This window comes from Amblyomma americanum, chromosome 3 (assembly GCF_052857255.1).
Source record: "Amblyomma americanum isolate KBUSLIRL-KWMA chromosome 3, ASM5285725v1, whole genome shotgun sequence".
Lineage (NCBI taxonomy): Eukaryota > Metazoa > Arthropoda > Arachnida > Ixodida > Ixodidae > Amblyomma > Amblyomma americanum.
In genome coordinates, this window is record NC_135499.1 from 99,127,659 (window position 1) to 99,143,907 (window position 16,249).

General features: G+C 44.8%; 1 protein-coding gene across 1 annotated transcript; it reads right to left on the reverse strand.

Moving 5' to 3' along the window:
• Window positions 1–1,238: 1,238 nt before the first annotated feature.
• On the reverse strand, window positions 1,239–13,255 carry LOC144123926 (G2/mitotic-specific cyclin-B3-like). The gene is made up of 3 exons (XM_077656638.1): window positions 12,844–13,255; window positions 3,408–3,651; window positions 1,239–1,415 (listed from the first exon to the last, which is right to left on the reverse strand). Exons 1-3 carry the CDS (start codon window positions 13,152–13,154, stop codon window positions 1,239–1,241), a joined length of 732 nt encoding a protein of 243 aa, XP_077512764.1. The 5' UTR covers window positions 13,155–13,255.
• Between the last annotated feature and the right edge of the window lie 2,994 nt (window positions 13,256–16,249).

A 16,249-nucleotide genomic window follows, 5' to 3' on the forward strand; every position in this document is an offset into this window, starting at 1 on the left:
TATACGCACTGAAGAGGCTATTTGAGTGGTACTACTAGCGTTGCCGAAAACATCCCGTTTTGCAGTTAGCGGGGGGGTTATACGTATTTTTTTAATGCAACGCTGAATACAGATAGCCTCTCATGAAGTGAATACCATTCAGCCGAGTGAAACATCAGATGCGACTGTTTTATTCACAAACAAATTAGGCTTTCACGAAATGCTCACCTGTTTTAGGTCGTACTTCGGAAAATTAGCAAAAAATACAACATTGCACCAATCAGAGTTAAAATTTCTTTGTCGTAAAGATATTCGATTAGAAGCTTAGTTAATTCCGCGCACTTATGCCGCCAATTCCAATTAGACAAATTGCGATCACATTAAACGTGCAGGAGAACGAATCTCAGAGGAGCGCGAAAGAGGTTCTGCGGACTGTAAGGCAACACAGAAGTAATGCAACCTTTGAAAAGTAGCGTATTTTAACGCGCGAGCGGTAAGGAGCTCGTGTCGCAGAAAAGCCGGTGTCGTCGGCGTTGTCCGTGAGCGAAAAATTCATCCTTCTCCTCCTCGCAGTGTACGCCACTGCCCCAACAGATGGCCCGCGACGGCAGCGCCTCCTGTTTATGCTTCCACAGGGAGCATATACAGGAACACTTGCAGTTCCCGCTCCGCTCTTTCGGGCGCAGCGGGGTTGTGCGGGCACTCAGGAATCAAGCGGTGAGCGGCGAACAACGCAGCACACATCCAAAGCGAGTTCGCCACGAAGATTGCGACTTACTGCCCATTCGTTCGGCGCGGAATCTATGCTGGCGTTCGTAGCATCGAGTTTGTCGAGAACGATGTGCCGACGAACTACGAGTGCAACTTCAGTCCCGCGCGTTTCGACAAGGCGCCTGGCAGCGCTTTACGTGGTCTGCCGCTCCGCGCGTCCGTTTCACCGCACGTATCAGAGCGATTTGTCTAACGGGCAAGGCATCGCGCCGAACGGGCGATGGCGTTCCATGGACTACATGGCAATGGTGCAGCACGCTGTCGTGTTCTACTCTTGAATGCGAAGCTGAAGAGTCCTGCAATTTTTTTAAAATGAGTTTGGATAAGTTGTGCTTAATAACTATAAATCTGTTTAAAAACAGCAGACCCATCTCTGGCCGGGAAAGACAAGATGCGTTATTTTCCATCTCGTGAATTCAGTCCAACGATGATGCTTGTATAAAACTTTAATGAAGTCTTTGCCGAATTTAGTTCAATCTTTTAATTGTTCACAGGAAAGATAGTGAGGACTCAATGGCATACCACAGGTTTTGCTTTCCGTGCAAGCGCATGGCGTAGTACAGAGCAGATGCGGCCTTCTTGGAGGGCTTCATCCAAGCCATGGTGAAGTCGACAAGGCATAACTCGAGGATGTTCAAAGCCGTGAGATGTTCCTGCTCGCTTGCCTGTTGAGGGGAAGAAACATGCGGCAGCCGGTCAGTTAGAAAGTCAACAACTCCACTAAGCATATCTGTGGAAGCGAGATCTCGTGCCTTGCTATATTTTGTCCCAAAAAACTGGTAAGAAGAAAAACAAATAAATTACTCCTTTAGAAACCTGCTAGACGCGGAACTCAACAGCGTTGGATAATTCTGAAAAAAATTTGTTTGCCTTGAACTCGGCGAAAAATCTTTGCGACAACATTTTTAGCAAAAAAAAGAGAGTTTTATCACAACTTTAGCACGTAGGTTGGTGAGACGCTACTATTACCTTTGAATATGTTGTTTTCTTAACGGCGCTTCAAAATATACCATTCCTTTCCCTACCTTCCGGACTAACATTCCGCCTTGTAAACTCCCCCTTCCAGCCAAGCAAAATTAGTGTCTTTTATTGCACAATCATGCGCATCAAAATATCATCCAATTTGATATTTGGCTGCTGATTGCACATAGTGACGATCCAAACAAACTATCCGGGTGCGGCTGGAACTTTACCCTATACACCGGCTTACAAACTTCGATCACACAAAGTTTAACTGTTATAGGAGAAAATTCGGTTTTCAATGGGGACTGATGATAAATTGATGTTGGCCAGGTACATTACCGCAATCTAAACAGTAAACCACATCGTTTGTCATAACACCCCGAATTCTCTATTAAAATTCAGAGTGCGAAAATTTTCATGCGCCAACGCCATAATCAATTCTGCACCGTGCTTCATTTCAAACTAGACGAAAGTGAAGAAAAATGACAGATAAAACTTTATACTCAATATTACCAATACTATGCAGCCGATTAGGCTGCTGAAAAAGCAACAGTATGCCCGGAAATGCCTGTAGAATAACAAAATATAAAGTAAAAGCACAAAATGTCGACAGAGTTGTCCTCAACGTCAGTTTAAACGAAAGTACGCGTCTAATTTTTCTGCGCATGTTTTCCGCTTTATAACTGGGCGTAAAAACATTAGTATACGTGAATCACAACGTGGTATTCGACTGCGACCGCTAAGCAATTTAAAATCGCAATATATCTCGCCTCTTACTCTTTGGCTTTAAAAGCCTACATATCGCAATGACATCAAAGGCCCCTACAGTGACGTGAAACACGAGACAAACTGCAATATAACCACTACTAATGCCCTTGTGTTCCGCCTCTTGAGGCCGGCGGGCATTTTCATCAACGTTAACTGAGACGAGGAAGCAGTGATTATATCCCAAGTTTTTCCTAGCTTCATGTGACATCTACGGACTTGAGACGTCACAGCCATTGCTCCGCTTTTGAAAAGAAAGGAACATCGATAAAAATGATTATGGGTCCTAGGGGATTACAATCTGCTGGTCCATTCAGAAGATTGTCGTACGCTTTATAACAAATAAAAAAATATTCAGCCGAAGTTACGTGTCTCTGCTACATTAATTAAGAGACAGATTCGCCATAACAAGTCATGACTAGCTCTTGGATAGAGTACTGCATGCTTCTACAATGTGTAACGTTATCGCGTGGGCATAGAAACCGACGATGATAGACCGACACCGCAATAGTAACAACTTAACATGAACATAAATATATTAACAAAAATCACCCTGACAAGCACCCGATAAAAGCGTCTGTACTTCATCGGCATTCCTTTGTGTACTCTACATAAAGTCTTGCAACATCAATGCTCCCATTTGAATCTGAAAACAGCGTTAATACAGTGGTGCCAACAATACGACAGCTTAGTCCCTCTTCTGATAGGTCGCTTGTATCAAGCACCTATAGAACTTATAACCAATGAAGCCTCGTCGTAGATGGCGAGAAACATCACAGGCTTTTTGTTATTGTCGACAAATGAATGAGGTCGCCGCTCTAATACACTGAAGGCTTCTATATTCTCTGCTTCGGAATGAAGATAATGCGCAATACTCTCCACTGATATCAATAAGGAGGGAAAGCAATCGAAGCACCACATGCACATACCTTATCAGCATTGCAGTTGCGACGAAGAAAATCCATGGGCGACGCCAGGTCCAGGGACGAACCGACAGCCCGGTAAATTTCCTCTTCCATGGCGCACAGTTCTTCCTTTTTGCTCATTCCCATGCCTTGAGTTGGTGCGAGGTAGGAGCGGTAGCGTAATTCCTCCGTGGGCTCCTTATGCTCCACCGCAACATACAGAGCTACTTCCCACAGCAGCCTTATGCGGCGCATCCACGACGCGCACCTGTACCGGGATAAGCAGCAGAAGCCGGAGCACAGAGCAATCACGACACACTCCTTATTGAAAGCTCCCTGAGCAGCTTGTACACGCATACAGAATGTTTTGCCACTCTAAATGACACAAGACTACAGCAAAGTGTGTCCAAATACTAAATCATATTTACTTCGCCTAGCTATAAAACGCGGCGGAATATTCTAATGACATAGCGTGAAAAACACTTAGTTATGCGCCATAGAGCCCAACACAGCACTCTAACCAAAGGTCGGCGAAATGGAAAGTGTGATCGTGCTGTTAGAGGTTGCGTTTGAATAAACGGCTCTCTTTTCATTATGACCACATAATTACACATTCAGGACGAGAAGCCGTTTCGAATTCAAGATAAAGCGCCTCGAAAAGTCTTCTTAATCGAATGCATAAGAGATATTAAACACTCCCGCCACTGCAACCATCGCTACCAGTGAATTCCGTCAGTACAAGGTACTGTCGGAAGCTGCACCACAAAAGCTACAAAGGGTAAACACCGCGAGTACTACAAAGTATGTCACAACTCAGTTCTTTATGCATGCGCAATCAGGAGGAAGAAAATCTTCAGATGCCTTCTTATAACGCAGAGGAGCCTACAATACGACGGGGAAAATTATATGAGAAAATACACCACAAACGAGACCAACAATGCAGAATTCAACAGCAAATGCCTTCGAGCTCCGTGCGAGGTAATTCTCATGTCGTTTTGGAGTGAAACGTAACGCTAGGGTATCACACGTCTCATTCAATTCAAAATTTTTTCGTATTAATTTCAGCATTTAATTTGATTATACAGCATTTTCGATTACACTTTCGTTATAGGCGGCACTTGTTAACACGGTTCAGATGTAATGACAGAAACCTGGCTTACCTCTAAGTAGCTGTCCGCGAGAGACACTACGAGGAAAAGCGTCTAGGGTGAGTACCGCAGCACGTTGCATGTACGGATAAGACAATGGACATTGCACTCCCGTATCCAGGCATCCAACTCCAATTGCTTAGTCAAAAATGAAAGATCGATGGCATATTTCGTCTGCAGTTGAGAGAAATGAAAAAGAGGATGCTAAGAGACTACCTTCAAGAATTAAGTTCTGAATGATAATGGCGCAGATAATGCCAAAAAGTCCTTTCATCTTGTCTCTAATGCAATTAGAGGACCACAAATAGAGAAGAGAATTCACAAGTTCTCCGACCCGAAGTGCTCCTGCTATTCAAATGTGATCTGCAGATGTGATAGCTCGTGTCCTGGCCTCAATGTAAGGTCCTACAAAGAGGTTCTCATTTCGTTTTATGCATAACGTAATGTATGCAAGAACAAAAATATGCACAACTCCTGCACACCTTGGAATCTATAATTTCTTCTTCCTCTCATGCCGACCTTTGTGGGAATAAAAAAATGATGAATGAATAGCCCAGCGATATTGAAAGCAGTGATTCAAGGCTACAAATGCGTAGCTTCTCGAAGAACGCGGTTTTTTAGGCAACGCGGATGATCGCGTAGAGCGAAAGGTTCCCCTAGAATTCCTCCTACTGCACCCGGTCAAGTGAATTCCTTGCAGAAAAATATATGTTCTACAACTAGTGCCATATGCAGAAATACCACCTACAATAACTTTAGGCTATGGAAAAAAACTAATCACCATCGTAAGCAAGATGAGGTGGCGCTACTGCCGCCGGCTGGGGATTGCTTGTAAACAATGTTTTTCAAAGGAATTTTCTTGTTTCCCATTGCAACTGTCGAATTCTCCTTGAATGAAGAAAAGCTAATGCACACTTTAGAGCAAAATATTCGAATAGGAAACGTAATTTGAAATTCGTGTATTTTTGAAACACCACTATACGAGCTTTAGAGACTAACTGCTGGCTCGTCCTATTGCGCTTAAGCGTTGCAGCTTAAAACACATGTAAACAAATGTTCCAGAACTATTGACGGGTACTTTACCCGTCCTCCACATGATACGATCGCTTACTAGCAGATAACATAATCATACAACCAGTGGCATACAATGCAGCCGTTATCTGATATACCGTTACACAAACTAATATCTAAAAGCTAGAATGGGTGCCGAAAAAAACTGTTCGGTTGATTTATAATAATTTCTATCCCTCTCATTAGGAGAACTTTTAAACGAGTCAACTTGCATCCATACAGAGCGTAATCCAGTTTCCCTCAAAAGTCCTTGCAGAACTTGTGAACGGATAAGAAGGTTTTTCTCTCTCTTCTAAATGAAGTCCACAATGTTAACGCCTCGGATATAACTTCATTTACTCCTGCGTAAGCCACAAGCATATACTCACAACGAGACGACCAGCGGAAAAAAATGTTTAATGAGGGCGATCTTTCTGTTGCCATTTCAAGCAGTGCACGTTGTTCTGAGATGCTTTATTACCAATCTGCGGAAATTTATTTTGTCGAATGCAGTTTATTTGACGATTAAAAATATATATAAAATCCGTATCCTCCTGCACATTTCCTCTTTTTGGTTTTCTCCCGAACGCCAAAGATGGTTTTTCCTAAATTTGTACAACCACTTTCATTTCTAGCCGTAGGCACAATACGACTGGCCCACGATGAAAAGATTGAAAGGGTCACAGACCGGGAGTAGCGATTTGCTTTTCGTTATTTCTTAGATTCTCCGAAATACTCGCAATCTCGCTTGTTTCAGCTCATTTTAAATTTCTCAGCGATGTACCACGTCTCACATTTCTATCAGTTAAGTGCTTTTTGTTTACTGTTGAAGGAGTTATGATGTTGAAGTTGATTTTTTGTCTTGTGGCACCATTTGAGAACAACGAGATGAAAAGCAAGAATGCACTTCACACTGGCCTGTGCATCAGTGCTGGATCTTTTTGTTGACACTTACCAATCGCCGTACCATAGGAGAACTTTTAATTACCAGTGTTGCTTCATCAGAGCGATGACTTAAAAACGTTCGATTCCACAGCGGTAACCCGCACTGGAGGAATGCGGAAGCAATGACGCCTTCTCGCCCCTCTTGTATCAATTGCCCATTTTGAGTTTTCAAACTTGGCGCCACGCTTTTGTTTTCAAATTGCGCGCCATGCTTGGCTCCGCGCAGTTGTGGTGTTCTCAAACTTGGCGCCAGTTTTGCTTCAATTCCGTCGCTTTTTTGGACATTTTTCGCTCTAATTAAGTCACATCAACCACCCGTTCTCCTGTAAGATATTTCATTATGCTGTATCCGATGAAACCAATCCATTTCGCATAAAACGCAATCCTTTTCGCATATCCACTATGTGGCTGGATGGCGATATCCCCCTTTCCCATAGAGTTTCTTACTATTAACTAGAGGGAAAGCTGGCGCCCCGCCTATAGTAGTTTGCATAGAGCTTCCTCGAAACCACATGTACCACCATGGGCGCTCTAAGCATCATGGGGCGGAGAGCTACCGACTGCAGAACTACAACTTTTGACCAAAAAATAAAAAAACAAACGTTTTTAAATCATCAAGAATATTCAATAACTCAATATCCTGCGTATAAATTGCAATAAAGGAGAAGAAAAGCATGTAAATGCAAAGTTTGCTCAAAATAAGCGATGGCTTGCTCTCCTATTGGCCAAGCATCGCAGGCCACAAAAGCCAATAATTCGTGCTTAACAAGCGCACCTTTAAAACGAATTATGCTTGTAAAAAAACTTGTGTTTTCAACATTTTAAAAGGTTTTTCCACAGCATTTCGGAAAACAGAAACCTTTTATTGGCGTCGTGCGCTTTTGCGTTTGAGCTACTATGGCTTTTGCACACTACTTTTCCGCCGAAGTTGTTTGCGCACTGAGCACGCCGTGGATTCGGAATGAAACAACCTAGAACCACCACTCTGTGTTCCTGAAAAAAAAAAACTACTGTCCTGCACCAAGTAGCGCATCGCCCCAGGATGCTTTCCGCGCCCATGGAGGTGCAGGTGCAGCGTCGCCAAGCTGAAGGCTCGAAATGCTACCCTAATGTAGCTATCGCTACAAAACAACCGCATGCCATCGGTGGCATCAGAAATCCGCAACCTCCGAATTTCGCGTCCTGTGCTTCACAGACGGTTCTGATCATAGTACTCTATGCTTGTCGCCTTCAGTGGCTGTTCGTCTCCTTCATTTGAACTGAATCCTTGTTTGGGAAGATGGAGGCTTTCGTTCGCACGCATTGCAGGTGGTGGTAACTTATCCCCGTTGCCAACTGTGAGGCTGGCGTTAAGCAGTGACGAAAGTTCATGCGCTTTTTATGCACGTGCTTCGGCAACTGTGCATTCATCACGAAGATCTCTTAAGAACCTCTGCTTAGATCATTTATTCGGTTTCTGGTGAGGGAATGGCCGGCAAAAATCCTATTTGTTTTTATTGCTATGTTGTGCCAGCTCATTGTTATTTTCATAAAGGGTTCATGATAAAACGCTATTCGCAATAACTATACAGAGCAGCGAGGTCACATTTTGCGCTGTAATGATAAAAAAGAACTCGTGTTCTTCCTGAAGCGTACGCTTTTACCGACCGCAAAATTTAATGAAAGGCTAAGTTCTTTTAGATTACAATTTTTATTTTTTTACATTTGTTGGAGGCTGCGGTCCTCAGTTCGGACCTGGCTATCTAGCGCCGGGAATTTGAGCGAGCTGTCGAGGTTACCAGGAAACACCGTCTTCCGATCGCCTATCATCGACCTCAAGTTCGGCTTTTGTATTTGAGAATGAAAGTTTTTCCGCCTCCTTTTCGAGAATTATGGCATTTCATTATAAATCTCTAGGGGTGTTCCACACAAAAGGAGACGCGCCAAAGTTTTAATATTTTAGATTTTGAATAAAAAAAATAATATGGTTAGGATGAAAACATATTGAACCACAGGGTCCTTCTTGCGAACAAACCTGTTCTATTTCTGCAGAAATCATGGTGCATGATAATAAGAGTAAGGTATTGCTTTAATTAAGGTATTTAAAAAATAATTGCCAAAGAAGTGTTCCTTACCACAGGTTTTTATCTCTGCAGTTCAACATGTATAGAAATGCCCTGTCGTACCTCAGAATGTACACGGTAGATGACGCATACTTTTTTTTTAATTTGAAGCGCTTAGAAGTACAAAATTTTCTAGATTTACTTATTTATTTTTAGACTCGAGAAGGCCGGTGGGAACAGGTTTTTTGCCGATGGCTTGTCGGTACATACACAGAACAAGAAGAGCAGGCCCCCATGCCAGGGCAGACTGTTTATACCATTGTGGTGGTGCTGATTAACAGACGGCCGTGGCCCCCTGCTGGCTATAATATGCAATACTTTTCTCCTCCCTAATTTTGGATCGCTACCAAGCGATCCTTAGTACCCATATATTTCGGGCACTCGCCGGGTCCTAGTAGACCGCCGCAGGGGCACTGGTCCTGCTGGCTGTTGTGTGGAAATCTGCTCGCTTACTGACCCCTCCCCCAAGGGCCCCGACGCCTGCACGGACGTGCCGATGTCTAATGTACCTTTACTCGGTTCAATTTCGGGTAACGCCTCGCTTTGATGCTCTGTATTCTCCGACAGGTGCATCTCGGACCAGTGAACCCTTGGCGATTCCACTTTACATCTTATGTTATCTGCATGACAAAACCGAAGACCGCCCCCCCCCCCCCCCTTACACATACAAGGAGCGTAATTTTTGACACCTTCTTAACAATTTCTCTAAGTCACTATTTCACACTTTCGTTGCGAAGGGTGCCGACGTATGCCTCTTCGCTTGGCGTAAACTCGCGGCTGTTTCCCCTTCTCGCATTTGCCGTGAGCTCATTTTTCTCACTTCTGTTTTCCACAAGCTCATTCTGCATGGTTTCAGCTTGGAAAGTCTGGTCCGAATTTTTCGTCCGAGAAACACTTCACAGGGTGCTGATTTTGTGAATGAATGAACCATCGTCCTGCATGAAAACAGAAAATTATCGATAGGGTGCTGTAAGGACCGCCTTCGACCGGCTGTCTCATCTTCGAGGTGCAATTTCAAGATACCTCTCATCGTGGTCTGCTCAAGTCTTTCTACGGCCCCGTTGGACTGAGGGTAATATGGTGGCGTGAACATTGGTTTAACACCATTTTGCTCCAAGAAGTGTTGAAATTCACTGGATCTGAATTGTGGGCCGTTGTCTGTCACCACAACAATGGGTAGGCCATACGCCGCAAAACTGCTCCTTACCGCCTCCATCCTGGCGAAGGTTGATGTTCCATGCGTTACTTTTATTTTGAGCCATTTTCAGTAGGCGTCTACCAGCAGCAGCAATGATTTTCCTTCCACTTCCGCAAAATCCAAATGAACCCTTTTCCACGGGTTTGCTGCTATTGGCCAAGGTTGAATCGGTATTGACTGAGAATTCCGCACACCTTGACAGACCTCACATCTTCGTACTATGTTCTCTGGATCTGTGTCCAGATTTGGCCACCAAATCCAAATTCAGGCTAGCATTTTGATTTTCGTCATTCCTGGGTGGCTCTTACGCATTAAGGACACAACACTTGACCTGAGGGCTGTCGGAATAACAACCCTATTGTTCCACAACAAACAACCCTGCTCTATCGACAGCTCATGTCGACGATTGAAATACGGGCGGTATTGCTCTCCTGTTTCTTGTGGCCAACCTCGCCACGTCATGTCGACTACTGCTCTCAAAAGATCACCTCTGCTTGTTTCTTCAGCTACTTTCTCTGCTGTGGCGGGAACCTCCGATAGTGACGAAAAAAAATTATTTTACAGTTGTCTCCAGCGTGAGCCTTGATCAACCGTCTGCTTGGCCTACTTGTTCACCCTTCTTGTGCTTGATGACATACTGATAAGAGGCCAAAAGATTTTTCCATCGCTGCACTTTTGCAATCGCTACTTGACTGCTATGTCTATTCGGATAGAACAAGTGCGTCAGCGGCTGAATGGCTAGAGCTTCGCGCTCAATTTGGGCATAGTTTCTTTCGGCCGCTGTAAGCGTGCGGGACGCGAAAGCGATGGGTCTCTCGTTGTGACCCCCAGTATGCGCGAGCACCGCTCCGAGGCCATACGCGGATGCGTCACACGTCAGGCGGAGCGGTTTGTTTCCGTCGTACAAAGCCAGCACTGAGTCCTCACTTAGAAGCAACTTGCATTTCTTAAAGCTGCTCTCGCTCTCTTTTGCCCACTCCCACGAACAACCTTTTCCGAGCAGCCTGTAGAGTGGTTCTAAGGTTGTTGGTGTCTGGGAAAGTAACCTAGAGTATAAATTCAATAGTCCTAGGAACGCCTTCAGTTCAGAGACGCTAGTCGGGGTTGGAGCCCTCAATATGTCTTTATCTTTATCTTTCGTGGAATAAATGCCGCCTACGTCAATTTCGTGACCTAGGTAGCGGACGCGGTGTTTCAGAAATTGAATTTTCTCGCCATTGACACGTATGCCATGCTTCCGTAGTCGCTCTAGCACCTGTTCAGTACGTCTCAGGCACTCGTGTTCGCTCTTTCCTGTGATTAGAACATCATCGAGATAGCACACTGTCCCCTCCAAGCCAACCAATATCCGATCGATTACCGATTGAAAAATGGCAGGGGCACTCGCGACACAAACGGTAAACGCGAGAAGCGAAAAAGGCCGAGGTGCGTGTTTATCGTTAGCAACTCTTGCGAATGGTTATCCATTACAAGTTGCAAGTACGCCTTCGATAAAACATGTACACTGAAACAAGTCCCCCTTGCCAATGAGGCAAACACATCTTCGGGCAATGGCAGCGGGTAATAGGCTACCGCTATACAGGGGTTTAGGGACACATGGTAGTCGCCACATAGTCTGACGGCTTCCACGGCACTCTTCAGAACTGTTACAACAGGCGTTGCCCATTGGCCTTCGCGTACCGGGTACAACACACCGGCCGCTTCCAATTCCTTCAACTCTTTTTCAACATTATATTTTAGGTCGTACGGCACTGGCCTGGCTTTACAAAAGAAAAGCAGTGCTCCTTGCTTCAAAGCAATAGAACCCTCGAACCTCTTTATAGTTCCACTTAGGCTCGTGAATACGTCCTTGTACTTAGCTAGCAGCCCATCCTGTTTAGTGATTGCATTCACTCTGAAGACCTGTGACCAGTTTAGGCGAATGTGCTTCAGCCAGTCTCAGCCAAGCAATTCCGGTACCGTGAGCCCTTGTTCATTCGCAGCTACCACTAGCGGGAGGGTAACAGAAGCGCATTCATGAGTTACAGTTACAGTGACACAGCCCTTCAACTGCTCACTTCAGTCATTGTATGTCCGTAAGCGAAATGGCACACGCTGATATGGCAGATGTCCAAAATGTTTCACAAAATCGTCTTCAGGAATAAAAGATACCGCAGAGCCTGTGTCTATTTCCATAGCAATGGTTCGCCCGTTTACGTTCATGTCGACTTTGTACGGATGAATTCTTTCTCCTAGCGCGTACAATTCTAAACTAGACGCTTCTTGTCAGTGAAATTGATTTGCCTTGTGGCACACATGCTAGTTAAATGTCCTGTCCGAGAATAACTGTAGCACCTTGCCTTGAAGTGCCGGTAGTTCTGCTGGTGATGGTGACCCCCACAACGAAAGCGCGACGGTACCCTGTCCTTGTCAGAGGACACTTTCCTTTCACCCGCCTTCCCCCGTCGCCGATTGTGGGTGGTCAACCGCCTAGTCTCTGCACTGTCGCCACGTTGCCACCTGACGTCCTCCTCTGGTTTTCGTGTCACGCTGGGTCGTGGTAGCCTCTCGCGTGGCTCTCAGCGGCTTCCATGAACGTGGCGATAATGCACGCTTTATCCCACATTAGGCCCATGTATTCAGCGGCCAGAAGCTTGCACAGAATAACCACGCTGCGCACGCCCACGACAAGCTTGTCTCTGAGTGCCTCAGACAAAAACGTTCCAAACGAGCAGTTCGTCGCCAATCGCTTCAAGTCTAGGATTAAGTCGTCAACTGTCTCCCTAGTCTCTGTGTGCGTTTGTGAAAGTTATAACACGCTGTGACTACGGGCCGCTTCGGCGCGTAATCGATCAGAAGCTCCGGTTTTATCACGAGATAAGTCTTCTAGTCGGGAACCTGCGGGAACATCAAGTTCCGCAAAGTGTTATATGCGCCGTCCCCTAGTATAGTGATAAGCACGTCCGTTTTGCTTTGCTGGTCCAGCGTATTCACTCTCGCGAAAGCCTCGAACCGCTCAAGGTAGATAGCCATGTTACCTGTCGTGGTACAGAATTCCGACAGGCACCCGATGAACGGCTGGTGGCCAGTGGACGGTGCTGACCCTTGGGCGTCGTTCATGATGGCTGCTGCGATTTGATGCTTCACTCAGGGCTGGCAATTTCGTGGTTTCCTCGCCGCTATTGTTACAGTCTAGACTGCCGGTGGGAACAGGTTTATTGCCGAAGGCCTGTCGGTACACACAGAACATGAAGTACACGCCCTCCTGCAAGGGCAGGCAATTTATACCATTGTGGTGGCGCTGAGGCACACGTGACCGTGGCCCCCTGCTGGTTATAATATGCAACATTTATAAATGTTAATTGATAGGTACATTTTGGAGCCGAACATTGTTCCACTGTTGTCTAAAATCTTGTGAAAGTATCGTTAACTTTCAAGTTGATAAGAGCGCTGGCGCTGTTTCTTAATTTCAATGCAAATATCTTGACTTCTGCAAAATACAAAAACAACCACATTGAGGAAACAATTCTCCTTCTTAAGCTATATCCCAACTTCACATTTAAAAATTCTTTTATTAAAAATTTTATCGACAATGGCGCTTTTGTTTTGTAACAAAATACCGTAGTTTACCGCCTGCCGTTTGAGGCGCTACAGAGCATGTCAATATGTGTTTAAGCGCAGAGATCAATACTGCTGTAAGCAAAAGGTATTTTACAATAATGCTCTAAAGATCCCAAATTAAGAAAGCTGCTTACCCTTAGGAGCATGGTATTTCAATAAAAAAAAGCATCCTCATAAGCACGCCCTTATTCTTGATTTTGGGTTTGTACAAGCTTGTATGATTCTGCTTCAATCAAATCATAAATATCAAGAAGTTGGCGCCCCTGCTTCGTGCCCAAATTACCCATTAGTCATTGCCAATGCTCCTGTCGGTGCCCTTTTCGTAACCATGAGCATGCGTTTTCGTAGTAATCACTGAAGCTTGGTCGTTTTCACCACTGTGCGAATTTCTAGCTTAGTATATCTAATTTCGCATTTTGCGCTTTTTCCTTATTTGTGTCAAATTTAGAAATACTGATAATAAAAGATTTTGTGCTACCCCCAACGCACTCTCGGCTGCTTTTATGAGGACGTCTCACGTGATGTGTTAAGCACTACGATGTTCACTAGGAATGAGTAAATGAACAATAATATGGCAAACCACATCCAGTTTGAGATGAATAAATTACGTATATTGGCGCCGCAGAGGCCTCGGTGGCGGCTGTGTCTAAGCTTTAAGGTTCTAACACGAGGCGAGGCCAGGAATCGGGGTTAATATTCAAAGGGACAGCGGCCCAGCTGTCTTATGAAGGAAGCAGGTTATTGGGCCAAGACGTGCGGTGACGCTTGGATGCGGCTGCAAGTCGAGTAAGGATGTTTAGTATAAACGTAACAATCAAAATTCTGATAGCAACGAATTACAGGTCGCTTAAATTACGCTGAGTTTAGATCACGAGGCCGCGGAAATTATCAGGAGAAACGTTACTGCTGTTGCTAATGGCAGAACCACCTTCAACTTATAGTAAATAACTAGGCTTTAGGCACTGGGAGTAACATTATTAGTTTTCGTTTATTCATAATAAAGCACTTACGATAAGAAAAGATGGTGCTAGGTCCTTAAAGGGACACTGAGGAGAACTCTATCAATTTCTTTTGTTAGCAAAATCTGATAGTTCGGCATTTCATGGCTTCGTTGCCGCTTATCCGGGCGCGAAAGATGCATTTATTTCAAATAAATTTGGATTCGGAGATGAAAAATTTTTCCTGCCGCTCTGATTCAAACTCAGGGAACTCTTATGACGCCAAGGCAACTCTTATGACGTCTCAGAACAGAGTGACGTGACACGTGACGTAAACGCAGACTCCGTGATTTCTGACGGCTAGCGGTGCGGTGCGCAACCTTCCTTTGCCAGCCTCGGAGATTCGCGATCCCATGAAGTAAACAAAATTCCTCCAAGGTGGCGCCTCTTGTCCTAGGAAGTCATCACGCTTGTACTTGCGAGATTGGCCTGTGGCGGCGATACCTGTATTTTGGTTCTTGCTATTTTCTACATTACAAGAGCTTTGTTTTCAGTAACAGTGGCGTTTTTGTGATCAGTAGCTGCTATTCTATCGATACAAGCCAACTTGAATTTCTCCTCAGTGTCCCTTTAAGAATATTTCCCCTTCTCCTGTATAGCGTGCACCACCACACGTATGGTGTTGTTGCAAAGAAGCCGACTGTTGCGTACTTGAAGCTTGGAAAAAGACCTTGGCGAAAATAAATTCACATAGACAAAAGAGAGGAGGACACAAAGGACAGGCAGATTTGTTCCAAGGCCTTTTTTCCAAGTTTCAAGATGCTAAGCCAATTTTCCCGGCAACGTGCTTTACTGCGCTTCGTACTTTTCCACAAAACGGCAGTTGGTGGAGGCCGAGGAACAACATTGCAACCGTGAGTAAGCAAAAGCACTCTGCCAGACTAGAAAATGGTGCAAAAAAATGGTACAAAAAGCGGCTTTGCCAAAGGAGAAGAGACGAAAAACAGGAACCACTAAACTCTGCATTAGACAATAATCGGCCGATTGGCACGGACATCTCTGCGCATGGTATTCGTTCGTTAGCGGGGTCGTTCTGAAGACGAATAAATTAACAGGATAAATATATTATGAAGGCTACTAAGCAAAACTGACCAAGGTCGTGCTCAGTCATAGCGGATACAGCGGCGTCTTAAAAAAGGGGGAGGGATGGGGAGACAGGAAGAGAATCGGCAGTGCTAACCTCATTCACTCGTTTCCGGTTGTTCTGTCTCATTTCAGCTGCTAATGCAGTAGAATTCTAAAGGCAGCAGCATGCTGCAAAGAGTACGTTGAGCTAGCTGAGTTTTTTCAATCGTCGTGCTATGCTAGTGCTTGTCACCAGGCTACGTCTGGAGTTTGATGAACATCACGTGAATTGGGCTAAGAACATCAAGTGATGTCAGCACTGGCTTCGCCGGAAGTGCGTCAAATTAAAAGGAACTTTACAACCTTGAAAACCTAAAAACAACTGTGACAGGCCTTGTTATAGGTCTTCCCGCATGCTGAAAACCCATTTCAAGCTTGAGTCATTCGAAAAATATTATTTACCAATGGTTCGCAATCCCTCGGTTTTCCTTGGAACCAGAGTGCTTGGGCGCAGATAGGAAGACCCCGGCTGTAATTGACTTTGAAACCATGTAGACATCCCGCACGACGCGCAAATCTTGCCAAACGCATCTCCCCGCTGTGAAAATCCGGCCGATTGGTCTACGTTGGTTAGGAAAGCCGATTGCGAGTTTGATGCAACTGATAAACACCGTACATTTTAGTTCCGCTTGAGGCGTAGGAAACCCTCAACAGGCTTCTATTTTTCATAAATACATATATGGAAATATATGCACAGCGG

Excerpts from the sequence above, each read along its gene's own strand:
- LOC144123926 (XM_077656638.1), bottom strand. The coding sequence starts at position 13,154 with ATGTTGCATATTATAACCAGCAGGGGGCCACGGTCACGTGTGCCTCAG. Across the intron at positions 3,652-12,843 it reads GGAATTCTGTACCACGACAG|GTGCGCGTCGTGGATGCGCC; the intron begins GTAACATGGCTA and ends ATCCCGGTACAG. Across the intron at positions 1,416-3,407 it reads GCAACTGCAATGCTGATAAG|GCAAGCGAGCAGGAACATCT; the intron begins GTATGTGCATGT and ends TCCCCTCAACAG.